The sequence below is a fragment of the Canis lupus genome, chromosome 11, assembly GCF_048164855.1.
Source record: "Canis lupus baileyi chromosome 11, mCanLup2.hap1, whole genome shotgun sequence".
Lineage (NCBI taxonomy): Eukaryota > Metazoa > Chordata > Mammalia > Carnivora > Canidae > Canis > Canis lupus.
Genome location: NC_132848.1, coordinates 23,712,582 through 23,740,483, shown reverse-complemented (window position 1 = coordinate 23,740,483; position 27,902 = coordinate 23,712,582). Strand labels below are relative to the sequence as shown.

Sequence of the window (27,902 nt, the reverse complement as noted above, 5' to 3'; positions counted from 1 at the left end):
CTCCCTGCCCCTGGCAGGGACCTGGCAGAGGGAGGGGTGCCCAAGCGGGGGAGGCACCCCGGAGCCCAGCCGGAAGCCGCAGCACCCCCCCCTCCCCCCCCCCGCCCTCCCCTCCCTCGCCCACCTCCCCTGTCTGCAGATTCCTGGCAGATTCAAACTGGAGCAGATCTTTATTTTTATGCAGATGAGACTCTCAAGAGTGTTGGGTGCCTGAGATCTTATGAAAGCAAAAGATCTGCAGACGCTGCTTCTGTTATGTTCTGGTTTTGGCTGGTGTCAGCACTTACCGTGACGGTGACGGAGAGCTGCCTGCCTTGCTCCCCCCCCCAAACCCGAGGCCAGCACCCCGCCCCTGGCCGGGCCTCTCTGTCTAATCCTTGTAACTCTCTGGCTTCTGCCTTTTTTTTTAGTCATAAGTTTGGGAAAAAAGTCATCTATTTCAACTCCTTGAGCGAGCTCCGCGAACACCTCAAATATGACCAGCTGATTGTCCCCCCGGAGGTTCTGCGGTGAGTCCGACCCTGGGCCCCCCCCCAGGGTCCGGGAGGCATGGGGGCCCCCCAGGGGTTCCACGGGCCTCTGACTGTCCCGCTCCTGTGGAAGGCTGCGCCTCCAAATGTGCGCCCAGCAGATCCGGCCCCGGAACGTGCGGCGTCAGCAGGGATGTCAACTGCTGACTCTGAGCCGGGCCCGCGGCGGGCTGCGCGGCCGAGGGGCTCTCCCCTCCCTCCGTGGCGCTGATTTAGAAATATAAGCATCACGGCAACAGCGGCCGGCTGCCTCGGTGCTTACTGCATTTGCTCCCGAGCAGAGCATCAGGGGAGTTCCTGGGGTGCGTGGATGACCCCGTGCACGGAGCGCAGTGTTCCCAGGCGCCCTGCAGGTGCTCTGGAAGCCTGCTCCCCGCACCGTGGCCTCTGCCCAAAGCCCATTCGTGTGTCTGCTACTTCAGCCTATGTGGCAGTGGGGATCTGCGCTCCGTGGTCTCTCCGGTGGGGTCTGGGGGGCAGAGGGCGGCGTGTGATCAGCTGGCTGCACCACCACGCACGGGCAGGTCTCGGGCCCCCTGCCCTTTGCATCTTCCTCGCTGGGGGCTCCTTGCGGGGAGCAGGGCCCTGGCCAAGCTGCAGGGAGGTCGGCAGCCCCTCAGGAACAGGGGAGGTGTTGAGTTCCTCTGGGTGCCAAGTCACGCGCCAGAAACTGGGCACGTAGAGTGGCGTAGGGAGTGACCCTGCCCTCGGGACGCTCGCAGGTAGTGGGGGGCGCAAGTCAGTGATGACAGCTAGGGAGGGCGTTAGTGGTGAAGAGATACCAGGGGAGGCTTCCAGGAGGTGAGTCCTGAAGTGAGTTTCCAGGGGTGGGTGCCAGGTCAGGAGGCTGCGGGAGGGTGCTCCTAGCAGACGGAAGCCTTCGTGCAGACACGCAGGTGAAATGTTGGCCGGGGGCTCGCAGGAGAGACTGGGGTTGGCTTGCTCTCTCGGCCGTCTACGGGAACACCCGTGATAGCGGGGACTGTGTGCGTGTGTGTGCGTGCACATACACACGTGTGAGATGGCGCTGTGACACGTGGGCCCAGAGGACGCGGCGCAGGGTCCTGCAGCTGTTCTCGGCGTGTGGCCCCTGTGGCCCGAGGCTCCTCCCCTGCAAGGTGAGAGCCGTGCTCCTGCTGTGTCCACAGGTACGATGAGAAGCTCCGGAGCCTGCACAAGGGCAGGTCCTCCCCTCCCGCCAAGACACCGCCGCCGCGGCCCCCCCTGCCCACCCAGCAGTTTGGCGTCAGTCTGCAGTAGTAAGTGAGCCGGGCCACGGCCTGGGACACTCGCGTCCCAGGACCTTTGTCCCTAGGAGTCCCATTTACCCCGGCGGGGAACCTGAAACGTGTGCCTTGACGTGGGAGTGCCTGCTTCTGTGTGTGTCTGTGCGCTTGTGTGTGGGGGACTGGGGGCCCAGGCTTCTCCCCACTGCCCCCCCTCCATGTGCAGGGGACCTGGCAGCCGGGCTTCTCCCCACTGCCCCCCCTCCATGTGCAGGGGACCTGGCAGCTGGCAGGGACAGGGGGCCTGGGCTTCTCCCTGCCAACCCCGTGCAGGGGACCTGGTGCCCGGGCTTCTTCCCACTGCACCCCCCACCCCCGCCGCCGTGTGCAGGGGACTGGGCAGTGGGCAGGGAACTAGGGGCCCAGACTTCTTCCCAACGCCCCCACCCCATGTGTAGGGGACTGGGCAGCGGGTGGGGGTACAGGGGTCCTGGGCTTCTCCTCTCAGCTCTCATCACTGCTGCTCAATGCCAATGGTCACGGCTGCAGTGGCTCCTGACCCCAGGCGCGGCAGGACACGTGCCACCACCCTGGAAGGGAGGCACCGCCCCGTGCTTTGCTTTGGCCCGTGGGGCAGGGGCGGGCATGGGCAGGTCAGGTCAGGAGGGAGCTTTGGGAGCCAGTTGGCAGTCTGCCCCGGGGCACGGGTGGAGATGCCAGCCTGACCCGCCGAGTGACCAGCGTTCCTCCCACGGACGCCCACGCCGGATGCGGAGCTCAAGTGAGAAATTAAGTTCCGTTGGGTCCTGCTGCTGGGTTGGGGACCGTTAGGATCACAGCTTGTCCTGACCTTCCTGGCTGATCTCACCCCTTATTAAGCCATGTGACCTCGAATTCACTCCCCATCTCAGCTTGTTCACTTATTTCTGCAATGAATGAGTTGGATGATGTGAACTTTAACTTTTCCTTGTCAAGGATTTCTGGGCCAACTTGATCTCTTTTGAGACTCGTTCAGTGGCACCCCCTCCAGGAAGGCTTCCCTGATGCTCTGGGCTAATCCCGGGGCCTTGTGCATCCCCTGCCGTCCCAGCAGGCTCCACGGGGAGCCTCTCCAGGTGTTGCCCCCCCACCTGGCAGTGAGCTGATCCATCCTTGCATCCTCCTGCTACTGGCTGTAGGCCGGGCCCTGGGTGGGGCACCTAGGATGACAGAAGACAAAGGAAGTGTTTGATCCTCGTGGGGCGGTTGGGTCTGGTCTACACAGTGTGTAGAAAAACCAGGGTCTGGAGGGTGATGGTGGGTCCTGGGTGGCAGTTTGCTCCTCCCATGAAAGTGAGTCACTTGCTCTTGGAAGCCTGCATGCAGTTTGTTTCCCTAAACCAAAATCTGACGACTTGGAGCCCCAGGGTGGGACTTGATGGGATTTGGAAGGTTGTGAATTGAAACTCTCTGGCCAGTGTCCTGCTGGGGGATCGGGGGATGCCTGCCTGCCCCCCTCGTCCTTGTCACTCACATCTCCTGAGGCATCTGGGCAGGGGGACTCTTCATCGTCCTCCCGTAGGGGCTGTGGGGCTCCAGGGGAGACAGACACCGAGGACCTCCTCTTTCTTCCTGGCCTAGAGGGAAGGAGGGAAGCACGTGATGAGATGAATCCTGGCCCCAGGGAGGTCAGTGTCCTGCTCCCTGCGACACCTTACGTGGTGAAGGAGACTGCAGGTGTGACTGGGACGGGGAGAGAGGGATCCTGGATTATCCGGTGGGCCCAGTGTCATCACCAGGGTCAGGGTCAGGAGGGAGACATGAGGACCCGAGCAAACAGTAGAGGTTGGAGTGACACGGGGCCATGAGCCAGGGAATGCAGGTGGCCCCTAGGAGCTGGAAAGGAGTGGATTCTCCCCTAGAGCTTCGGTAAGAAACAGCCACGTGGACCCAGCTTAGCCTTCTGACACCTCCATGGGTGTAGGGTCCCGTGTAGGATCGCAAGCTCCTGGCTTTTCAAACTAGAGTCTGTAGTAGTTGGTTAGGGGGTGTAGGAAGTGAAGACTGGGCAGGGAGGAGTGTGTGGGAGACGGGGTGTGTGGAAACCTTGTGCCCAGGACACCTGGTGGGGGCTGGCTGGGCGGGGAGGGCAGTGGTGCGGCGGGGGGGTGGGGGGGGTGGAGCTGAGGGTGGAGCTGGCATTTAGGAGGTAAGGAGATGGGCCTAGTGACCTTGGGTGTGTCCCAGTGGCTAAAGCTGGGCCCCGTTTTTCCAGAACATTCTGTGATGATAGACGTGATCTGCACTGCCCCTTGTGGCTGGCAAGCTCTTGAAATGTGGCTAGTGCAGCGCAGGCTCTGAATTTCTTTCTTTTTTTTTTTTTTTTTTATTTATTTATGAGAGTCACAGAGAGAGAGAGAGAGGCTGAGACACAGGCAGAGGGAGAAGCAGGCTCCATGCACCGGGAGCCCGATGTGGGATTCGATCCCGGGTCTCCAGGATCGCGCCCTGGGCCAAAGGCAGGCGCCAAACCGCTGCGCCACCCAGGGATCCCCTGAATTTCTGACTTCATTCAATTTTAACGGATGTGAGCTTAAATGGCCCCCCGGCTACCCCGGCAGACAGTGCGGTTCTGGGCCCTGGGGCCTCACCCCTGCCTCCCCACCCAGACATGTACACAAGTGGTGTCCCCTTGAAGAGCCACTTTGGAGGCACCTCGTGAACACAGCATCCGTACGAGTATGATGTTCCCAAGTATAACTGGAACCAAAATTTACCGAATTTTCCTTCTTTACACACACTGTAAAAATGGGGTGGTGTGACCCACTCCTGCCTGAGGGTGTGACCCCAGCATCCTGAGGCTCACCTGGAGGGGTGAGGGGGGCGCTGGTGAGATCTCAGCTCTCAGAGGAGGGGCCCAGGTGGGCCCAAGTTGTCAGCTCTGTGCTTCTGGGCCTGGCCTGTGTGTCAGCGCTGGTGCTGCCCTTGGTGTGTGCTGGGAACAGGTCATCGGGGGCCATGTTCTCCCTCTGCCTCCCCCATTCTCTCTCTCTCTGTCTCTCTCATTCTTTTCTTTTTTTTTTTTTTAAGATTTTATTTATTTATTCATGAGAGACACAGAGAGAGGCAGAGACACAGGCAGAGGGAGAGGTAGGCTCCCTGAACGGAGCCCTATGGAGACTCGATCCCAGGACCCCAGGATCATGCCCTGAGCTGAAGGCAGACGCTCAACCTCTGAGCCACCCAGGCATCCCTCTCATTCTTTTTCAAAGAAATAAAAACCTTTATTTTTTATTTATTCTTTTTGACAGAGTGCACACAGGAGCAGGGGGGAGGAGCAGAAGGAGAGGGAGAAGCAGGCTCCCCGCTGAGCAGGGAACTGGGTCCCAGAACCCTGGGATCATGACCTGAGCCAAAGACAGACACTTAACTAACTGAACCACCCGGCACTCCAAATAAAAAACCTTTAAAAAAAAAAAAAAAAAAAAAAGCTCTTAGTCTGGCAGCCCTAGCAGTGCCTTTCAGATTGCCTGTTTGGTTGTTCAGAACCGCTTCTGTCTCTGTATTGTCCGATAAGACTTATAAAATGAAAAACAACAAAACAAAACATACCTAATTCGTGGATTTCTAGAGGCATCTACCTGAGTACAGATTGGGGGAGGTACCCATGGCTTTCTGTCCCGAGCAGGTGCCATGCAGAGTGTGTTCATAGAGCATTTGAACTCCAGAGCCCTCCGTTAGCCGACCGAAGACAGATATTAGAAATGTCCTTTATAAAGGCCTGGGTTTCGTTCCTGTTCTGGGGCCGGTTGTAACTGTAAACATCAGTTCATTGCATTTTTTTTCTTAAGATTTTATTTATTCATTCATGAGAGACACAGAGAGAGAGACAGGCAGACACAGGCAGAGGGAGAAGCAGGCTGGATGCAAGGAGCCCGACGTGGGACTCAATCCCGGGTCTCCAGGATCACGCCCTGGGCCGAAGGCAGCACTAAACCGCTGAGCCACCCAGGCTGCCCTATTGTATTTTTTTCCCATTTTTTTTAAACACGCATTGCGGGGCTTGAACTCAGCACCCCGGAGATCAAGAGTCGTGTACGCTCCGCCTGGACCGAGCCAGCCAGGCGCCCCCAGGTCATTATATCTTGAGGGGATGATGAGTATGGTCGCCCAGCCTTTGAAAAACACTCTGCATGTGCCACTTTGGGAGATAATCCACGCGATTGCCTCTTTAAATTAATATTTTATGCTGTTCCATGGCAAACGGCTACAGTAAAATGGCCATAAACATATTAAATAGAGCACAAAGATGTACTTTGTTTGGACTGTGAATGGACGGAAGTCATTAAAATTCATAACCAGATCCTATTCACAAATGTTAATTTGCCAAGTTACGTTGAGGAGCACACAACGCAAAGCTCTCACCTGAGAACAAGCTAGTTAAGTTAAATCGATTAAGGGGAAGCCAGAGAGTCAAGGTATCTTTGCTCCTCACTGTCCCTGAAGGGGGAAAATACAGGTGTGTGCTTAGTGCGGCTCCAGCTGGGCCACTGTGAGGTGGCAGGAAGCAGGCCGGGGACATAAGCACCTCCTTAGGGTCAGGGACGGGGTGCAGGTCCCAGCTTTGGGAAATCAGGCTAGTTTCTTTCCCTGTAACTGGACTTAAAACCTTGCCTTCCTCGCCTCCAGGGCCGGGGCAGCCTCACAACAGAAGTGTGCAGATCGTGTGAACCGGTTCCCGCTGCCAGGCTCACCTGCTCTCGTTTCTCCTTCATAGTCCCCTCCTCCAGGAAGCCTTCCGTGATGACTCCACCCAGACTAGAACCATCTGTTGGAAAAACCCACGTGCTCTCCGCCACGGAAATGCCTGGGCTCCCTTGTCAAAAAACGATGGCCCGTAAATGTGAGGTTTCTCCCCAGACTCTTGCTTCTATTCCGTCGGCCCAGGTCGGTGCCACGCTGTTGTTACCACCGTTGGCGTTGTACGGAGTTTTGAAATCGGGAAGTGGGACTCTTCAGCATTGTTCTCCTTTTTCAGATGGTTTTGGCTTTCTTGGGTCTCTCCGGCGTCTGGATTAATTTTAGAATCAGCTTGTCGGTTTCTGTCCAAAGGCAGCTGGGATTTTTCAATAGAGGTTGTGCTGTCTCTGTGCGTCGGTTTGTGGGGGGAGAGATTACTACCATCTTCCCAGTGGCACATCTTCCACTTTATGAACACAGGAAGTCTTCCCACATATTTGGATCTTTTACATTTCTTTCCGATGATGTTTTATCATCTCCAGTCCGTGCGTTTTATGCTTTTTCGTTAGGTTAACGTAAGGGTTTTTTGTTCTTTGCGATGCAACGATAAATGAAATTGGTTTTTTCTTTTTTTAAGATTTTATTTATTTATTCATGAGAGACACACAGAGAGAGGCAGAGACACAGGCAGAGGGAGAAGCAGGCCCCCTGCGGGGACTCCGATGTGGGACTCAATCCCAGGACCCTGGGATCATGCCCTGGGCCGAAGGCAGGTGCCAAACCGCTGAGCCACCCAGGTGTCCCATAAATGAAATTGTTTTACCAATTTCATTTTTTCGGATTGCTCCCTCCTGCTGGTGTTTAGCAAGAGTCAATTTTTGTACACTGATCTTATATCCCACCTCCTAATATCAGTTATCAGTTCTAATAGGTGTTTTGTGAATTTGTCGAGTATTTTCTGTATCCAAAGATCATGTCATCTGTAAACAGAGATAGTCTTACGTCTTCCTGTCCATCTTGGATCCCTTTTATTTCCTTTCTTCTTGCCCCATCGCACAGAGCAGACCCTTCAGGATGCTGTCGGGTAGGAGTGTCTTTTCCTGTCCTTACCGGGAAGTGGCTGGGTTTTTCCACCATTAAATGTTATCTGGGCTGTGTGTTTTTCATAGATGCCCTTTATCCAGCTGAAGAAAAGCCCTCCCATTCCTAGCTCGTTGAGTGGTTGGGTTTTGTTCTTCTTTTTCTTCTATGAAGGGATGTGAGATCGGGTCCTATACTTTGTTTGCCTTTATTGAGATGACATAGTTTTTGTCCTTTATTAATATGGTAATTACACTGATTTTTATGTTGCATGGACCTCGTATTCATAGGATGAATCACACGCATTCCTAGTAGATCGTCTTCTTACGTGGCACTCTATTTGCTTTGCTATCAAGTATTTTGTATTTTGTGGATGGTTTGGCATCTATATTCCTAAGAAATACTGGTGTGCAGTCACCTTATATTGTGATGTCTTTGACTTGGCTTGATAGTTTGCGCCTCAAGGTTAGAATTCACATCTTCGTTCTTCGCAGACTGGTTCTGAGCAGGGATGCCTTCATCCATCTCACCGCCGTACAAAACTCACCACCATCCCTTGTCCCCGCTGTGCTGTTATCGTCACACAACCTATGTGCATGTGGGAGGAATGGGCATGTCCCCCTGCCCACACCTCCCCTCCTCCTCGCATATCTGCAGGAAGCAGGATGTGGGGGCGATGGATTCAGAGGTCCCCTTTGGGCTGTTGGTTCACGAGCAGGACCTCGCAGCTCCGAGCTGCTCGGCTCCTAGGGCAGAAGGTCTCAGCTGAGCCAGGACCTGCTGTCACAAGGAAAGAGGCGATGGGCCTTGGCTTTCTCCTCTCTTTCCCTGCATGCCTGGGTCCTCGTCTTTGCTCTCCTGCACCACGTGGCTGTCCGGAAAGCAGAAAATGATGCTGGGTGGGAACGGGCCTCCTGGGGCTCTGGTTCTCAGTCACCTGGGTCAGCCTGCCTTGCTAGAAACCCCCACCCCATTAGAGTTTTGGAGACTGGTCTCGTTAATGGTACAGAATTTTCCAGTTCTTCATTCACCTCCCAGAGGCCAGCCACGCAGAGGTGGGTAACCCCACCAAAGCCCCCAGCCAGAGCGCAAGGCTGGGTCTGCGGCGGGTACAAGGACTTGGCAGCGTGCTGCACTGCCCAGTTGTCCCGGTGCCCGGGGCCTCCCGGCCACCTTTGTGGCTGAGACCTCCGCAGGTCAGCGAGGTGAGTGGCAGCCACCATCCTGATTTAGGAACTGGGAGGGGATGAGAGATGAATGACCAACTATCCAGGATGGCCTGGTGCCCAGCGACGCAGGCCTGCTCCCCCTCCCTCCCCATCCCTGCTGTTTCTGAAAAGCTACAGTCCCTCGTGTGCGCGTTCCTCGCCTGCAAAACCAGGGAAGGGACGCGCTCTGAGTTACTCTGAGCGAGTCTCCCACGGGGAGGGGCTACAAGCAAACATCGTGTGCCAAGAACCCCCAGTGCTCCCTGGGGGCGGTGGTGCTGATCCCAGGATAGCACCCTGCCCCCCAGAGCCCCTGAGCCTGGTGTGCCCCTCGGAACTGCAGTTCAGGGCGTGGGCTTAATAGGCCGAGCATCCTTGCGGAGACTGGCCCCGGCCCTCGGTGCTGTTGGTGGAGTTCTCGTGCTTGTCGCGGGGGCCACGTGGTAAGGAGTCCCCTGTAAATCGTGGAGCACGAGGAAGGGTGGATTTGGTGGCCATCCACCTGATGAGTCACTGCAGAACGGTGGCAGATTTGGGTTGGGCCGGGCCCGGCATCCAGTTCTGCCCCCCTCGGGGCTGTGGGGCCTCCGGCCGGTCACCAAGCCACTCCCAGCATCCTCGTCTGGTCTCTAACTTGGGCTCATAAAATCACAGTGGAAACTGAGTGAATAAGATACAGGAGCAGGGGCTGTGGGCTCAGACTCGTGGCTCCGAGCCCTGGCGGCACATTCTTGTCCATCCTCCAGTTTACCTGTGTGGGTCCCAGGCCCCCCAGCACGTAGCAGCTTCAAGCAGCCACCGTTGTGTTGGTGTCCCGACTTCCGTGGGCCAGGAGCTGGGCAGAGCTCAGTGGGCGGGTTTGCTCTGTGTGGTGCGGCTGAGCCCACTCGGTGGTGCCCGGCGTGGTTAGCTACTGTCCTCTCTAGTCTGGCCCTCCTGCCCACCGTGGGCCTAGCTCAAGCCTGCCGACTAGTCCAGAGTGACCTCCCCACCTGTCACCTGCAGGTGCCATCTAAGGGAGTGCGTTCGCGGCCCCCAGGCCACTGACGATCCTCCACATGTGTGGCCATGGCCTGGTTTTGTGAACCCTCTGAGCCTCGGTGTCCTTATCTATAGATGGGGTTTATCATGGAAACTTCTAGAACTCTCCCAAAGATTCAGTGAGTTAATACATTTTTGGGCGCTGGAGCCACATCTGCACAGTACAGGACCTCTGGCGGCCAGTCATCGACAGCATTAGCGGCACCGTGGGTGAGGCGCTCTGTGACCAGGGTCATCGACCACAGTGACTCAGACGAGAAGTCCGTAGGCGTCATGGGGTCCACACACGGTGCTGGGGGACGGAGGACAGGGAGCCTGCGCCCTGCAGAGAGGAGCGAGGAGGCCTCCTCCTTGGAGGAGGACTGTGCCCTGGGCCTGGAGAGAGGGGTGGGGAGGGCACACCGGAGCCAGGAAGGCAGGTGTGCTGGGCGGAGGGCGGGCTGCGAGCCGGCACTGAGGCCCGAGGTGTGGGAGAGTCGGAGCGCGGGTGGCAGATTTCCCTGTGCCTGCAGCATTCGAGGTGAGATGCATGTGGGGCTGTGTGCCTGCGTGAGCATGTGCCAGGCTGGGAGGCTGTGCAGGCCTGATAAAAGGGGGACTGCCTCTCCGGGGGTCCCAGCTGCAGTTTCTTGTCCCGAGAGAGGACAAGAGGAAGCCCACTTGCTCGTGAGTGAGCGTGCCAGGGCCTTCACAGGAAAGGAGTCTGAAGGCGACAAGGATTTATGTGTGTTTACTGTCACCACCCGCACAGCATCCTTGGCCAGGAGGGTGCTGTGAGTTGTATTTTATTTATTTTTATTTTTTTAAAGATTTTTTAAAAAGCTATTTATTCATGATAGAGAGAGAGAGAGAGAGAGAGAGAGGCAGGGACACAGGCAGAGGGAGAAGCAGGCTCCATGCTGGAAGCCCGACGTGGGACTGGATCCCAGGACTCCAGGATCGCGCCCTGGGCCAAAGGCAGGCGCTAAACCGCTGAGCCACCCAGGGATCCCGAGTTTTAGTTTAATTCTTCCTTTTACAGATGTTGAGTCTTTGGGTCGCGTGATGTCATTCGTCTGTAGGTCACATCTCCTGACTATTTCTGGAGTCGCAGGGTGTGTCCTAAGGGCTTTGCTCGTGCTCACTCAGCCACCCTGGTAGCAGGTACGACGATCACCCCATTTAACAGAAGAGCAAATAGAGGCAGGCGGCGGGGTCAGGTCGAGGGGTGTGTCTGGGTCTCCCGGCTGCGGTGGCAGAGCCAGGATTGGGTCTCAGGAGGTCTGATGCCAGAGCTCACACTTTCGGTTTCTCTTCCTGTGCGTCTTGGTGGTAACCCTCCTCCCGGGGGCTAAGCGTGCCATCGGTGGATGATGTCCGTGCCGTTCATTGCCGTTCATTTGTGGCTTACATTTATGTCCCAGTGCTGCTGCTGTGCCGAGGCTGGATTCTGGAGCCTGCCAGTCTGGGTTTGCATCTTGGCTCTGCACTCATTTGGTCAAGTAGCTTAAACTCTCAGGGCCTCGGTTTCCCCATCTGAGTTCTAGTGGTTTCTCAAAACAGCCTCTGTGTTCTCACCTCCGTGCACGTTCCCTGCGTTCCCTGCACATCCCGTCTCCATGTGTCTAAATCCAACATCCTCAGTGTGTCCCTAAAATACCTCCTCTGCAGTGCTGGACTCTGAGCTTCCTGAGAGCGCACATTCTTCCCATGTGTATTCATCAGCTCTTCCTAGGCTGTGCCGCTTAACAAATAGTCTCAGGCTCAGGCAGGGTCTAGTGACAAAGTGTTTATTCCTGGTCAGGTTGTGTGAGGTGTGGGTGTAGGCGGTGGCTCAGCTCTGCTTCGGGTGTCTTGTGTTTCTGACACCAGGTGGGAAGAGTGGGCTCTCGGGGTGCAAGCCGCTGTCGTGCTGGAGGAGGGGAGCAAGCATGGCCGAGCCCAGCTGCAGCAGTCTCGTTCAGAGCATCTCCTTGGAGGTGGTGAACATCATGCCTGCTGCCATCCCGCAGCAGGTCACATAGCCAAGCCCACCATCAGTGAGGCAGGGAGGTGGCCATCCTCGGGAGAGCCTGGCAAAGCAGAGAGGGAAGGAAGACTTAGCAGTGAGCACCAGCTGACCCCACTGTGGTGCCCAGCCAGCATTCTGTGTCAGGAATAAATAGCACAGAAATCTGCTCTTCTCATCCGCCCCCAAGTAGCCACTGTTACTGTGTCTCACATCCTGTGTTGGACACCGGATTTGAAGAGATTGAGGCTGACTCAGGCCTTACACACACATCTGGAATCATTTCCTCGGGATGAATTCCTAGGAATGGATGGATTTCCAGAATCAGAGAATATGGCCATTTTTAAGGTTTGGGGCACATACTGTTGACTTCCATTCCGGAAACGTCATATATGTCTTAGAGCCTGATGCCATGAGTCGCCACCACACACCAGAGCTGGGCCCTCTTGCCCTGGAACATAGGGGCTCCCGAGGGAAGTGCACAGCTCCTGGTCAGGCCCTCCTTCACCTCCTGGAGGACACCCTCCCACGTTCTCAGGGCCTTCCATCTGGGGATCCCTCCAGGCTCACCCACAAGGTGGGAGGGTGATGGTGAGGAAAGAGTCCCCGACCCGAACACCCCCTGCAGCTCCAGGACCCGGATCTAGTCAGTGCGTGACATGGAAGCACGGATGCCTTTAGCTGGAGGAAGGAGAGCTGGTGCTGGCAGGAGGGGCCTGGACCAGCGTCCTCAAGGCCACCAGGGGACATGGAGCCTCAGAGCTCGCTGAGCATCGGGGAAGTCAGTGCCAAAGAGGAAGGAAACATCCTGAGGTTGTTCCAGTCAAAATTTTTGCATCAAGTGTAGGTCTAGTGAGGCCCGGAAGACCAACTAGTATACCTTCGACCCTTGCTGGAGTTTTCCATCATTTGGTTATTGGCTTACTTCCGGCCTCGTGTTCCATTATAACAAAAACATATGCCAGTGGCTACATTTTAACAGGCATTTTTGGTAACAGCGGTGCTGTTACTACATACACATCTCTAGGAGTCACAGAGAGATAATGGACTGTGCACCCAGCCATGGGGTGCAAACAGTCTCCCCGCACTAGGCTCCGTGTTCATTATCTGTGAAGCAGGGGGATGACAGCCTGTCTCATCCACCCGTTCCCTGTTGGAATCCAATGAAACTATGGATGTGCAAGCGCATAGCAAGGAGTAATGCTGAGTATTTGCAAGGTGACTACTCTTTCCCAAAGAGTGGGGGGTTGCTGAGCTTTGGGCTGTTCTTGGGGGAACCAAGGAAAGAAGGAGAGGTCCAAGTTTGTGTGTTAGAATCGGAGGGGTAGCTATACCTGCCCCATTCCTGTCCCCATTACCCCAAGGGTCTTACTTGTTGATGGAGCAGAATGAGGGCCAGGGAAGCTTGAAGGGTACCACGGATTGTAGCTAGGCCTGAGGCCACCCCTCTGCCTCCAGCAACCCTGCAATGATAAATGGATGACTTCTGCTTCTTGCCACGATTGAGTCCCAGAACAAATTAACTGCCCTACCTGAAACTAGAAGATTTTCAGCCATTGAGCAGCATGCAGCATGGGATTGTGATCCATGAGAGAAGAGCCCCCAGTGGGACGAGCCCTGGGGTTCCTCCAGCCACTGCCTGGAGAGCATTTCCAGGCCGCAGAGCAGAGAGAGGCCAGTCAGTGCTTTTGCAGACATTAGGGAACAGAGCTCTGAGTTTGGGGGGGCCGTAGGTGGGTGACATTGTGGGACAGAGTTCTAGAGAGGAGGGAGCTGCATGGAGAGCTCTGGACATCTGCAGAAGGTCCCCTCTAGTCTTTGGCTGTTTAAACGATTTCTATATGAAAGGAAATTCAAAGCACCACTGGAAGGTAGTAGGCCCCCAAACTATTCAGAGCTTGCACAGGGCTGGGGACGATACTTGTTCTCCCAGCTAAAGTAAGATCTTCAGTACCGAAGGCATTGGGTGGAGTTCCCACCTTAGTAGTGGAGTTACATTAGTCCTAGGCTGACCACTGCTCTAGAGCCTCCCTTGCAAAATTAAAAGCAGTCCTTGAAAGTATCCCAGATGATTTAAAGCAAGACAGAACAACGTTCATCTCCATTCAGAGAAATTAAAAAAAAAGAATCTAGCAGCCAACAATATAAAGTTTCCAAAGAAAAAGTATAAGGTGGAAGCAGGAAAACATGTTCTGTAACTAGGAGAAAACTGATCAGTAGAAACAGACCCAGTATATTAGTGTAGGTTCTCTAGAGAAACAGAACCAGTAGGATAATTATTATAAAGGATTGGCTCGTGTGGTTACAGAGGCTGAGAAGTCCCAATGTCTGCAGTTGGCAAGCTGGAGACCCAGGAGAACCAATGGGGTTGTTCCAGTCTGAGTCAGAGTGCAACGGCAGGGGAGAACTAATGTCCCAGTTCAGAGAGGCAGAGAGACTTAATTCTCCCTTACTTGGCCTTTTGTTCTATCCAGGCCTTAAACAGATTGGAGGAAGGGTCACCTGCTTAGGGAGGACAATCTGCTTTATTACTCAATCCACTGATTCAAATGTTAATCCCATCCAAAAGTACCCTCATAGACACTCCCAGAATAATATTTAACCAAATAGCTGGGTATCCCTCGGCCCAGTCAAGCCATACAAATAATTCAAAATGAAACATTAAAAAAAAAAAAAAAGACCAACCTATAGCAGAGAATACACACCACGAGCCAATGCTGTTCCCATCACCTTCCCTGCCTCCGCTTTGGGCCCTGCAAGGAACATGTCTTCCTTTGGGCACCTGCTGCCGGGAAAATTCATGTTCCTGACCTATGTTTAGTTTTCTTGTACCATTTCTATTTCATAGTCATATGTTTAACTTGTAAAATAGACTGTGATATTATTACATAATGAATTAAAACATAAATTAGAATATTACAACAGCCTTTAAAAAATTAATATTATAGCGTAGGGTATATATAATTGGAGTTCCAGAAAGAAGACAACAAATATTTGAAAAACTTTTTTTCTAAATTTGTTAAAAACTAGGGGATCCCTGGGTGGCTCAGCGGTTTAGCGCCTGCCTTTGGCCCAGGGCGCGATCCTGGAGTCCCGGGATCAAGTCCCGCGTCGGGATTCCTGCATGGAGCCTGCTTCTCCCTCCTCCTGTGTCTCTGCCTCTTTTTCTTTCTCTCTTTCTCTCTCTATCATAAATAAATAAATAAATCTTTTTAAAAATTTGATAAAAACTATAAACCCACAGGTTCTAGGAGCTCATTGAACCACAAGCATAAGAAACATGAAGAAAATGACACCAAGGCACATCATAATCAAATTGCTTAAAACCCATGACAGAGAAAATCTTAAAAGTAGAGGGAAAAAAAGACACTAGACATAGAAGAGCAAAGAGTGACAGCCGATTTCTCTTACAGAGATGCAAGTCAGATGGCAGTGGAGCAATATATTTTTCAAATTTTAAAAGTTCTTATCTTTAAATTTTTTTTAAAGATTTTATTTATTCATGAGAGAGAGATGAGAGAGGCAGGCGCTAAACCACTGAGCCACCCAGGGATCCCCCAAATTTTATTTTTGTGAACTAAGATGACATACTCAGTAAAAACCTTTCAAAAATGAAATACACAGTAAAAACTTTCTCAGATAAACTGAAGTTGAGAGGGTTTATTTCCAGCACTTCTACACTGTAAGAAATGCTACACTTCTACACCGTAAGAAGTGTGTCAGACAGAAGAGATTTAATGCCAAATGGAAATTTAGATCCTACAAAGGGATGAAGAGTTTTAGAAATGTAAATATATGAGTAAATAGGAGATGAATAACACGTCGGAGTACTGTAAATGGGACATTAACACAAAGATGTGGTTGAGGAGTGGAGCTTTATGGTGGTAACATTCTTACATTGTAAGTCAAGTAGTGTAATATTTGAGGAATAGACTGTGTATTGTAAAACTAGGCCCACTACAAATAAAGAGACACAACTAATATATTAATAAGGAGATAAAATGGAATTCTAAAAAATAATCAGCAAAACAAGATCAAGGAAAGAAGAGAAATTAATAAAGAACAAATAGCAAGATGGTAGACTTAAACCACGCCATATTGATAAATACACTAAATGTAAGTGGCATAAACATTCCAGTTAAGAGAGATTCTCGGTTTGGATTTTGTTTTTGAAAAGGAAGATGTTCCTGATGTTTAAGATATAAAATGAGGGGTGCCTGGGTGGCTCAGTCTGTTCAGCATCTGACTTTGGCTCAGGTCATGATCTCAGGGTCCTGGGATCATGCCCTGCATTGGGCTCCCTGCTCACTGGGGAGTATGCTCGTCCCTCTGCCCCTCCCCTCAATTGTGCACATACTCTCAAATAAATAAGTAAAATCTTTAAAAAAATAAAATATAAAATGTTAAAAGACTGCAAATTAAAAGTAAAAGGAGGGGCACCTAGATGGTGCAGTCAGTTGGGTGTCGGACTCTTGGTTTCAGCTCAGGTCTGATCTCAGGTTTGTGAGATTGAGCCCCATGTCGGGCTTCCCACTCATTGCAGAGTCTGCTTGCGTTTCTCTCTCCCTCTGTCCCTCCCCAGTTTGCACGTGCTCACTCTCTCTTGCCAAAATAAATAAATAAATCTTTTTAAAAAAGGTAAAAGGATGGAGAAAGATATGCCATGCAGCCACCAACCAAAAGAAAGCTGGAATGGCTGTATTAATATTAAGCAAGATAGACTTCAGAACAAGGAATAAGCCAGGGACAAAGAGGGACATTTCATAATAGTAAGACATAATTTTAAAAATCTGTGTGCTAGTAACAGAGCTTTAAAATACACAAAGGGGGATCCCTGGGTGGCGCAGTGGTTTGGCGCCTGCCTTTGGCCCAGGGTGCGATCCTGGAGACCCGGGATCGAATCCCACGTCAGGCTCCCGGTGCATGGAGCCTGCTTCTCCCTCTGCCTGTGTCTCTGCCTCATTCTCTCTCTCTCTCTGTGACTATCACAAATAATAAATAAAAATTAAAAAAAAAATACACAAAGGAAAAGCTAGTAGAACCGAGGAATAAATGGATGCACAGATCTGTGAGGAGACTTCAGTGCCCTTCTCTAAAGGATTGATAGGACAAGTAAGAACCAACAGTCTGACCAAATCTCATGCTTCTGGGCCTCCCTTGTGCATTCCCCTCTGCCTGGAATTCCCCTCCCTCTTTTGTCCTCCATAGGCTCCTACTTATCCCTCACAACTCAGCTTGTGTTTTTGCAGCAGTGTGGAGAGGACCAGAGTCTCCCGTCCTGCCCAGGTAAATACTGTTGCCTCCTTCCCTTTTCCCTCAGCCTCAAGGACAAAAATCAAGGTGAACTCATCCCTCCTGTCCTGAGATTCACAGTGACATACCTAAGAGAGAAAGGTGAGTGAGAGCTGACTTGAGCCAGGGACATGAGGGCCTGGCCTGGGGAGCCCATCTCACGTCCTGAGCACCCTGCAGACCAGGGAATTGGAGGGGCTGGAGCCCAGTGCAGGGATGGGCTCAGGCACATGGATTGCTAGCTTTGAATCCTGGCTTCACTGTGTACTAGCTGTGTGACCTTGGGTAGTTACTTACCTTCTCTGGGCCTCTGATTCCTCATCTGTCCAGTGGGGTTAGTAACAGTAGCCAATTGATGGGGTTGCTGTGAGGCCTGAATGACACAATACATGTAAAGCCCTCCAAAAAGGAGGTGCATGATATCTTGGTTTGCAGATGCAATTGCCCATGGCGTGGGTGTGCTCAGTGACCAGAGAGGGTGAGCCCTGTGGCTCCTCCAGACTCCTGAGGCCAGAGCTCAGACCCACAGAGAAATCATGGAGGTGTGGAGGCTGCTTTCACCCTGGGAGAAGGAGGATAGTTCTCTGGGTAGGACAGGCTACCAGGGAGGGGCGGCCACTGCAGGTGCAGGTGCTGCAGAGTGGGGGTGGGGGTGCATCAGATGAGAAGTGGGAGCCACCATGGCTGGGGTCCCTGGGGCTCTGTTACCTGGCATGTCCCTGGAACTGCATGTTCTCTTTTTTAAAGATTGTATTTATTTATTCATGAGAGACACAGAGAGAGGCAGAGACACAGGCAGAGGGAGAAGTAGGAACCCTGTGGGGAGCCCGATGTGGGACTCAATCCCATGACCCCGGGATCATGCTATGAGCCGTAGGCAGACGCTCAACCGCCGAGCCACCCAGGCGTCCTAACCTGGTCCCTTTTTAAAAAGCTTGCCTGATTAGGTCAGGCCCACCCAAGATAATCTCCATGTGGTAAGGTCAGCTGCCTTGGACCTGCATTCTGTCTGCCAAGTCCCTCAACTGTGGCATATGGATTAGTATTTGAATGAATACCTGGAAGAAAGTGTCTGTCCCGCAGGGTCCAGGGATTTGGGAACCACCTTGGAACGTTTACTGCAGTGTCTCAGAAAAAAAAAAAGAGAGAGAGAGGGACCAGCGCATGCAAGGGCCAGGAGTAGTAGGGAGCACGGGGCAGACTGGAGGCAGGGGCAGGGGACCGGGGAGGCCGGACTGTGCAGGTCCATGTAAGTCCCCACGGGAAGCTAACCTGCAAAGACGGAATGGCTCTGTGCACAGGCCGATCAGAGTTGGGTGTGTACCTTGAATAGTTCACTGGGCTTCAGATTCGAGAAGAGATTGTGGGGGGTGGGGAGCCCAGTGCTGTCCCATAAGACTTGGGAGGTTCTGTGTTTGCAGAGTCCATAGTGGTAACCTCTAGCGGCAGGTGGCAGTAGCGCAGTCGAGCACTTCCTGTGTGTCTCCTACACTGGGTGACTGGATTTTTGATTTTATTTAATTGTTACTAATGAAATGTGCATTCCAATCACCCTGTGCAGCCAGTGGCTGCCATAGCGGATGGGTCAGCGGGGAGGGTGCAGCTGTAGGAATGAGGGGAAGCAGCCCCCGCGGAGGCCTTCGGATGCCGCACGCATGCCGAACCTCGCCCGCTGGTCCTTCCTGCAGCCCTCAGAGGCAGGGGCTCTGCAGACAGGGCGGCCGGGCGCAGAGAGGCGGTGTGCTTTCGCCGAGCTCACACAGGAGTTGGACGGACAGAGTTGGGCTGGACCCCGGGTCCATCTGACCAGGTTCTCCCTTCCTGGGGGCCGCAGAAGTAGGCCGTCGGGTGGGGATGGGGAATATGGTGGTTCGAGGAATAAATAAAGGTGAAGATGGTGGAAGGTGGGGGTGGGAGGGAATGAACCAGGCTGGAGAGCATTCCCCGCCAGCCACAGGGGGGTGATGCCTGGGTAGGAGGTCGGAACATTCTAGAAGCTCAATGTGCGGGGACCTGTGAGATGCCTGAAGGCTCTCTCTCTGTAGGACTCCACGCTGAAGGCTTGTTCCGGAGGTCGGCCAGTGTCCACACCATCCGCGAGATTCAGCGGCTGTACAATCAAGGTGAGCCTGCCCCCCGGAGACCCTCCACGCTGAGCCTCCCACGTGGCGGCCTGTGCAGCCCTGCAGGGCCCACAAGGCCCACAGGGCCACAGAGTCCCAGATGCCGAGGTAGCGTAGCTCCCCCGCCCCACCGAACCCCCAGAAGAGCCCAGGGCCCGGGCAGCCGCCCAGGGGAGCCCCAAGTCCCGGCTCCCGGGACAGGTGGCTACACGCTACCATTTTGCTTTTAGGTAAAGTCATACAAAAGCCTTTAGGGCTTTTCGGCTCCTGCCGCCTGGACTGTGGCTTGGAATGTGGGGACCGTTCCACGGGGTGGCCTTTGGGCGGCCCCTCTGGCGGGCTTGGCACCGCTTTCTCAGCTGCACCAGGGAGGCTCCCGTGGGGCGCCGCACGCTCTCATCCTTCCTTACAGTCATGCCTTGTCCCGTCCGGTGACAGGCCCGTCATGGGGTCCTGCGGGCTGGCCCTCCTCTGTCCTGGGTGCTGGGCACCCGCCTCCTGGCTGGGACCAAACTACACAGTGGGGGTCAGTGGCGTGCCCCAGACCTGGACAGCGGAGGAGGGCGCGGTGGCAGCATCCCCGAGGCCAGCGGATGTCAAGGGTTCTAAAGCCCTGTGCGCCAGAGCCACCGTGAAGCGGAATCCCCAGCCCTGTAAACTCAGACCTCGCTCTGCATCCAGGGAAGCCCGTGAACTTTGATGACTACGGGGACATCCACCTCCCTGCCGTGATCCTGAAGACCTTTCTGCGAGAGCTGCCCCAACCACTGCTGACCTTCAAGGCCTATGAGCAGATTCTCGAGATCACCAGTAGGTGCCTGCCCTGGGGAGCCAGCCCAGGGCCAGTCTGGGGGGCGCGGGGGCGGCCCGGCATCCTCCTGTTGGGACCTGACCCCGTGGACCACAGTGACCACGGCCAGGCCAGGCCTCCGCTGCCCGTGGGGAGGGGGCGGGGTTGTCAGGTGCAGCTGGGCTGGGGGGCGGGGTGGCAGGGGGCGTCTGGATTTGGGGCACGCCGCCCTAGTCAGGGCGCTGCCTCCCTGCCCTCCCAGCTGCTCTGGAGGAGCTCCCCCTGTCCAGCACCTTTGCTTCTGCATCTAGAAAGGGGATGGGGGTAGGAGACTTGGCTGTGCTGCCCAAGGCCCCCCAGGTGTGGGCAGATGCCCTCACACCTTCTCAGAACAGTTACCGGAGACAGCTTGCACTCAGAAACCCTGCCTCCGCCCTTGGGGATGGGAGTCTTCTACCCTCAGGACTGTCGCGGGGACCCCAGAGCCGTCCCTGAGATGTGGGGAGATCCCAGCGTCCTCACCCCAGCCTGCACCCCTGCCCCCTCCTGTGAGTGTGTTTCTCCCATCAACACACCCAGAGGGCCCGGTCACGCTCCCTAACCCCCTGCCCTGACGCTGTCTCCCGCGTGTCCCTCCGTGTGCCCTCATTCTCCCTGTAAAGTGCCAGCCATCTCGGCACAGTGGGAGCGTGGCATGGGCCACACCGGCCTCCTCCCACATCTGTTCATCTTTGACACGGGCACCTGCTGGCTGTCCCCAGAGCTCACTGGTGTCATTGAGCCGAGCCACGCACTTTATGCACATTTAATCCTCAAGGTAGCCCCACTTTTATGCAGATGGGGAAAGTGAGTTCAGAGAGGTTAAGTGACAAAGTCACACAGCTAATGCCTGGTGAGTCCCAGACCTGGACGCAGATCTGCTCAGCGCTGAGCCACGCCCTTAACCTCCTTGCGGCACAGGAGACGGTCGTCCTGGCTGCGACTTCCTTATGCCAGGTCCCGTGCTGGGCACTCGTGGACAGGAGGGCGGTGACCACGCGGGCCCTGCTCGTCAGGAGCACCGGGCTAGCTGCGGGGACAGGCGCGTAGTTGAGCCAAGTGTGGGGGATTCACGCGGGGGCAGCGTGTCTCCAGGTGGGCGTCGGCGTTCACAGGAAGGGAAGCAGGGGAAAGGCAGGCCGGGCAGGACGGCGAGCAGAGGTGGAGGCTTGGCAGTGCCACCAAGGTTCTCGGGCTCCCCCAGGCCCCCCAGAGGGCTTGTGAAAACATGGGTTGCGGGGGCCCACCCCAGGGTTTCAGATGCAGCAGGTCCAGGTAGTGGCCCAAGAATCTGCATTTCTTTTTTTTTTTTTTTTTTTTTTTTTTAAGAATCTGCATTTCTAAGCCCATTCCCAGGTGATGCAGATGGTCCGGATTTTTGCCGTGGAACGCCGAGCTAAGGGGATCGAGGCACGGCCCGTGGGTACAGATCTGGCCACAGAAAGATCAAGTCTGTGAGGGGTGAAGCTCGACCGGTGGCCCCTTTGCACCAGGGAGTGGGGCCGGGCTGGGGGCTGATGTTGAGAATTTTTAAGAATTATACTATGATGGAAATAACACAAGCGCATAGTGTAAAAGAACAAACCATCCCAAACATCAACAGGGCAAAGGCTGTGTAATGGGATGGGAGTCCCTGCCGACCCCTGCGGTCCCACGGCAGTGGCCACCCGCAGCGGCTCCACGTGCGCTCGCCCCTCGGCCAGGGATGCTCCTCTCCTCTCGCGCGCTCTTCGAGCCTGGCTTTCTCAGTGTTTTCTGACATTACTCATCTCCTCCTTCCCTCCTCGTGTGCGTATCTACTCATCTCTTTAATGCTTGTGTACGATTCCATCAACCGTGTTACACTCTGGGTAAACATTCGGGGCGGTTCCAGTTTTGTGTTGCCACCTGCTAATGTCAGGACTCAGATGATCCTGAAGTTCCACTCGTGGAGAAACTGAAATGCTTCCAGAAGCCGAAGACCCCATGGTCTCACTCGGCCCGGCTGCGTGGTGACAGGCGCAGGGTTGCCAGATTCAGCAATAAAAAATACAGGATGCTCACCTCAACTTGATTCTCCCATATACAAGGACTATTTTTTAAAAAATATAAGTAATATTAGCCGTTTATTTGAAATGAACATTTAACTAGGTGTGCTCTGTTTCATCTGGCAGCCCTACTCGGGTGGGGTGGGTTTTTCCTTGAAGTGATGTGAAAGCGAGGCCTTCGGGGGTACGCTCAGGAGGAATGGGCTCTCCGGGGGCCTGCAGTGTCCAGGGCACAAGGAAGTCACAGCCAGGACGACCGTCTCCTGTGCCGCAAGGAGGTTAAGAGCGTGGCTCAGCGCTGAGCCATGTCTGGGCCTCACCAGGCATTAGCCGTGTGACGTTGGGCGCGTCACTTAACCTCTCTGAGCTCACTTTCCAAAAGCGGGGCTGCTTGGAGGGTTACATGTGCATAAAGTGAGTGGCATGGCTCATGGCACCGCTGAGCACCGGGGACAGTCAGCAGGCTGCTCCCTCTCACTCGCCCCCGAGTGCTCTTTCTCCAGGGGACCGTAGTGGGAGCTGGAGGTGGCCCAGTACGAGGACGTGCCCTGGGACCACAATTCTTGGGAACATGAGGTTGAGGTCAGGAGCCTGAGGTCCAGGCCACACTACGGTGTCCTCCGAGCTTGTTGGTTTCTTGGGAAATATTATTTCACGAGAACTCCTTTTACCCTGGCATTACCTACGGCAGCTTGAGTTCGTGAAAAGAATGGCTTTTTAAAAATTTTTAATTTTTTTTAAAGAATAGCTTTTATTAAAAGGCTAACGAGGGCGTGCAGAGTGGGGAAGTTTGTGCTTGCAGCGGGGACTGTGTTTGGAAAGCACCCAGTGTTCAGGGCTTAGCTGGGGGAGGTTAGTGTGTTGGAAGAGTGGGGAGTGCATGTGTGCGTGTGTGTGTGCATGTGTGTGCACGCGTGTCTGCAGCCGGAGCACGGTGAGCACCCTGTGAATCATGGATGTGCGTCGCTTTGACTTTTTTGTTTTGTTTTGTTTAAAGATTTTATTTATTTATTTATGAGACACAGAGAGAGAGAGAGAGAGAGAGAGAGAGAGAGAGGCAGAGACACAGGCAGAGGGAGAAGCAGGCTCCATGCAGGGAGCCCGACGTGGGACCTGATCCCGGGTCTCCGGGATCACGCCCTGGGCTGGAGGTGGCACTAAACTGCTGAGCCACTGGGGCTGCACTCACTTTGACTTTTTATGGTTTATGGAGCTGAGTGGAGGCTTTAGTTACGGGGAGAGTGGGGGGGGTCTGAGTCTGTGGCTGCTCCCCCAGGCCCCCAGTGGGTGTGGGCCCCTGAGCCACAGGGAATCACTCACAGGTTAAGGCCTTTCTGTAAAGGGCCACGAGCCCATCTTTCAGCTCCGTGGGTCAGTCTGTGTCGCCACCGCTCAGCTCTGTCCCGCATCGGTAGCCACCGGGGACGTACAGATGAGTGGGTGTGGCTCTGGGGCTTTCTTGACGGAAGTGGGCCACCAGGCCACAGGCTGTAGTTTGCCGACCGTGGTCTAGGCCATTCCCGAGTGTAGCTTGAGTGACTTGCTCTGCGGGCTTTCTGGCAGGTAGCAGGTGCACGAGGCGGTGTGAAGAAGGGACTGGAGCTCTCGGGACGGAGGGCTCAGCAGGGAACAGCCACGGGGCCGGGAAGTAAGCAAGGGCTCCAGGCCCAACCTCGGGACAGTCCGTCCTCGGGGCTGTCCTCCTCTCTGCGCCCGTGCTGTCCCCTCGGGAAGGACTCAGGGAGAGCCCTGTGCCGCTGTAGGTGTGGAGAGCAGCCTGCGGGTGACGCGCTGCCGGCAGATCCTGCAGAGCCTTCCAGAACACAACTATGCCGTCCTCAGCTACCTCATGGGCTTCCTGCATGAGGTGAGTGGACAAAGCAGGCCCCGGGGCTGGGGTGGGCGGAGGGGGAGGCCCAAACTCCATGCCTGGCCCAGGGGGACCCTCCTGCACATGGTGCCCATGCAGCCTAGGGGCTCGGGGCTCCCTCTCAGCCCAGAGGACTTCCAGGCCTGACTTTGCTGGGCAGGGTCCATTGTGCCTCCCCTGCTGGCCCCACACGTGGCTGCCCCCGCTTACTGATAAGACCTGCTGGGTGGGGAGGGGTCCCCTGCTCCCGCGTCATCTCCTGCATGGCCCGTCGGTGGAGGGGAGGCGGCTGTGTCCCCAGGCCAGGGCACCGGGTGCAACATGGGTGTGAGCAGCCCGAGCGGGCCTTTCCTGTGAGAGGCCATGAGTGTCCTGGGGTGGCCGTAACCCAGGGCCACGGACTGGGCAGCAGCTTCAAACAGTAGAAATCTATCGTCACGCTCCTGGAGGCTAGAAGGCCAGCCAGGTGTGGACGGGGCCGTGCTCCCACTGAGGCCCTAGGGGAGGGTCTGTCCTGCCCATTCCCGCTCCCGGTGGCCCCTCGTCCCTTGGCTTGTGGCTGCCTCACTCCTGCCTCGGTTTCCACGTGGCTTTGTCCCCTCCGTGTGGCCAGTCTCCTTGCGCTTTCTCCTATAAGAGTGCCCGTCATTGCATTTAGGCCGAGTCCTGGATAGTCCAGGATGATCTCACTTTGAGACCCTTAATTCCACCGGCAAGGACCCTTTGTCCACGTAAGGCTACGCCCACAGGTCCCAGGGAGACCCCTGTTTTGTGGGGCTGCCATTCAGCCCCCTGCACAGCGTAAAAATGAACAGTGAGAGAAACACCTGTCCTGGCTCTGAGTCCAGGCTTCGCTCCCCAGTCCGGGCAGGGAACAGTGGTCTGCGAGGTCACCAGATCCAAATGGGCCCCCACCTTGCTCCCAGACCCACCATCCTGTCACATGACCCTTCCTGGAACACCTCACCTCTCCAGGCCCTTCGTAGGCAGTGTCGGGTACAGGTGTGAACAAGGCAGTGCTGGGCCTTGGGGCTCCCAACCACGGGGCACGGGCCAGAGCTTCTTACTCCCCACGGTGTGGTGACACCATGGCAGGGGCTGGCCCAGGGTCTTCGGGGCTTCTGTGGGAGCCCTGCTCCATGGCAGGTGGCCTGGGGATGTGATGACCAGGGGAGGGGAGGGGACCCCCAGGCACAGCCAGTGTCACATGTTGGAGCCTGTCAAACCCCACCTCTTAGGTTTGTGTGTGTGTGTGTGTTTTGTTTCTTAAAGATTTTATTTATTCACAAGACACAGAGAGAGAAAGAGGCAGAGACACAGGCAGAGGGAGAAGCAGGCTCCATGCAGGGAACCCGATACGAGACTCAATCCCAGGACCCCGGGGTCACACCCTGAGCTGAAGGCAGATGCTCAACCGCTGAGCCACCTGGGTGTTCCCACCACCTCTTAGTTTTAAAAATAAACTATTTCGGGGGCACCCGGGTGGCTCAGTCGGTAGAGCAGGAGACTATTCATCTTGGGGTCATGAGTTTGAGCCCCACGTTGGGTGTAAACATGGCTTTAAAATAAAAAAACTATTTCGTTCTCCCTCTTTATCACTTGATATTGTTTCTCAGAAGCCGAAAATGAAGTTATCCTAATCATTTTTTCTACTTCTTTGTCATGAGCTGGAGATGGGTTTGTTCTCTGTCCTCCACCAGGGCACTGACGTTAACACGTCCACAGGGCTTGGCCCTGCACAGCATTGGCTCCTGCAGGGGATTGGGGGCTGCCTGTGTCACGGAGGCAGGGCTTGGGCAGTGTGGGCATCCTCACCAGATCCCCAGGAGGTCACCGGGCCGTGCACCTGTGCTCCCCCGGGTCCTGTGCTCTCCCATGGCCCCCGAGGCTCTGCACTGTCCTACTTCTGATTCTTGGAGGTCCCCAGGACCCTGGAGGCAAGCAAGAGATCGGGCCAGGTAGCCCCCCTGCCACCTTCTGGGCCTCAGTTTCTTCATCTGTAAAATGGGTGATGTATCCTGCTGCTTGGGGTTGTAAGTGCTGTAAGGCCAGCTCCCCCTACCACCACCCCCAGTCCTCCAGTGACCCCCATGTGCTAGTCAGTCTTGACTATGCCCAGCTCATCAGCCAAAGCGTAGATATCAGAGGGACGCCCGGGTGGCTCAGGGGCTGAGCGTCTGCCTTCGGCTCAGGGCATGATCCCGGGGTCCTGGGATCGAGTCCCACATCAGGCTTCCTGCATGGAGCCTGCTTCTCCCTCTGCCTGTGTGTCTGCCTCTCTCTGCATCTCTCATGAATAAATAAATAAAATCTTTTTTAAAAAGCACCAAGTGTAACTACCAGGGACGTGGTCTGGCTGGGTGACCCCAAACACCAAGCTTGCACTCCCCCACCCTGAGGGGACCTCCCCAGTCCTCTGGAATGGAAGAGAAGACGGGGGTGCTGAGGAGATCCCAGAAGGAGCTCACGGGCGGTCAGAGCCAGAGTGTCCCGGAGCATCAAGACTGAGTCCTTCCTTCTGCAGCGAGGTGGCTGCACAAGGCCAGAGCAGAGCCCACAGTCACTCCCCGGGTCTTGGGTGTGTCCTCCAGGTGTCCCGGGAGAGCATTTTTAACAAGATGAACAGCTCCAACCTGGCGTGTGTCTTCGGGCTGAATTTAATCTGGCCGTCCCAGGGGGCGTCCTCCCTGAGCGCCCTCGTGCCTCTGAACCTGTTCACCGAGCTGCTGATCGAGTACTACGGGAAGGTCTTCAGTGCCCCAGAGGCCCGCGGGGAGCCCCGCGCCGACACCCCGGGGCAGGTGAGCCGGGCGGCCCCTTGGCGAGAGGCCACAGGGGAGACAGACACCCCGCGGGCCCCGTCTCGCCCCCCGCGGCCCCCGATGGCAGCCGGGACCCTCCGCTAGTGCTGGAAATGTCGCATTGAGGGCTCTGTGTGCTCCTCGTGCTTCGTAAACTCACCATTCAACTCTTGGCGAGGGACGCCCGGGTGGCTCGGGTTGAGCATCTGCCTTCAGCTCAGGGCATGATCCCGGGGTCCCGGGATTGTGTCCCTCATAGGGCTCCCGGCAGGGAGCCTGCTTCTCCCTCTGCCTGGGTCTCTGCCTCTCTCTCTGGGTCTCATAAATAAATAAATCTTTAAAAAAATGTTTAAAAAATAAAAAAACTCCTGGCGAGCCTTGTAGTGAGCAGCCGGGCGCTGGCCCTTCTGTGTCGTTCTTGGGCTGTGGGCTGAGATGAGATGACGTGTCTAGAATCACAGTCCAGCGTGGCTAAGCCGGAGGTGGGGGCTTGTCGGTGGGGTGCCTGCGTCCGGCATCTCCTGCAGCTGTCCCGCCGTGTGGTAAAGCGGCAGCTGCGAGCCTCGGCTGTCCACCATCGTCTGGGGCGGGCAGCCAGGGCAGCGTCTCTCCTGCTCTCATCCGGGCTCGCGTGCGTGTCGGGCTGGCTGCAGGTCAGCTGTGGGGACGCGGCTCCCCGGTGGGCATGCATGTGGCCAGTAGGCCAAGCGGGGCACACCGCATGCGTGTGGGGGCACCGGGACAGGTGCGTGCAGTTTGCAGGCTTTGGCTGGTGGCCTCCACGCTCGTCCCCATTGGCCAGAACCAGTGTCAGGTCCAAGGCCGAGGTCACAGTGGGAGGGCTCGGGATTGGCCATGGGCAGGGTGGATATTTGGGGCTCAGGCAGCCTGAGCCCTCCACGTGGGGAGATGCGCCCTGTGCTGGCAGCTTAGGTACAGAGGAGAAAGGCATTCCACATTCGTAGCACGGAGCCCCCAGATTCACCCCGATGGACAGGCTCGGCTCGCGTGCCCACCGCGACCATCGCAGTGGCCAGGTCTGCACTAACTGGCTGGGGCCTACGCCGTGTGCCCCACCCGGGGCCAGGGTGACGGGGGGCTGGCGCCCCAGAGCGCCCCAGACATGTCAGTCTGCTCGGGCCGTCACAACAAATAGCACAAGCTGGGGG

The 27,902-nt window shown here is 55.5% G+C and overlaps 1 protein-coding gene and 1 long non-coding RNA gene across 6 annotated transcripts in view; one reads left to right on the top strand and one right to left on the bottom strand.

Annotated features, from left to right (window-relative positions):
* ARHGAP8 (Rho GTPase activating protein 8) overlaps positions 1 to 27,120 on the top strand; it is a 67,026-nt gene extending 39,906 nt beyond the window's left edge. For all 5 annotated transcript variants that reach the window (XM_072843578.1, XM_072843579.1, XM_072843580.1 and 2 more), the window contains exons 7-13: positions 411 to 509; positions 1,679 to 1,789; positions 17,112 to 17,185; positions 19,129 to 19,206; positions 19,888 to 20,016; positions 23,826 to 23,929; positions 26,524 to 27,120. In XM_072843578.1, the coding sequence (XP_072699679.1) occupies positions 411 to 509; positions 1,679 to 1,789; positions 17,112 to 17,185; positions 19,129 to 19,206; positions 19,888 to 20,016; positions 23,826 to 23,929; positions 26,524 to 26,838 (910 nt within the window). In that variant the 3' untranslated portion in view covers positions 26,839 to 27,120. The remainder of the gene's footprint in view (positions 1 to 410; positions 510 to 1,678; positions 1,790 to 17,111; positions 17,186 to 19,128; positions 19,207 to 19,887; positions 20,017 to 23,825; positions 23,930 to 26,523) is intronic.
* Positions 208 to 6,782, bottom strand: LOC140642681 (uncharacterized). Its single transcript, XR_012039089.1, has 3 exons — positions 6,490 to 6,782; positions 3,270 to 3,372; positions 208 to 2,955 (listed from the first exon to the last, which is right to left on the bottom strand). It is a non-coding gene; the product is annotated as an uncharacterized lncRNA (long non-coding RNA).
* Positions 27,121 to 27,902: the final 782 nt, after the last annotated feature.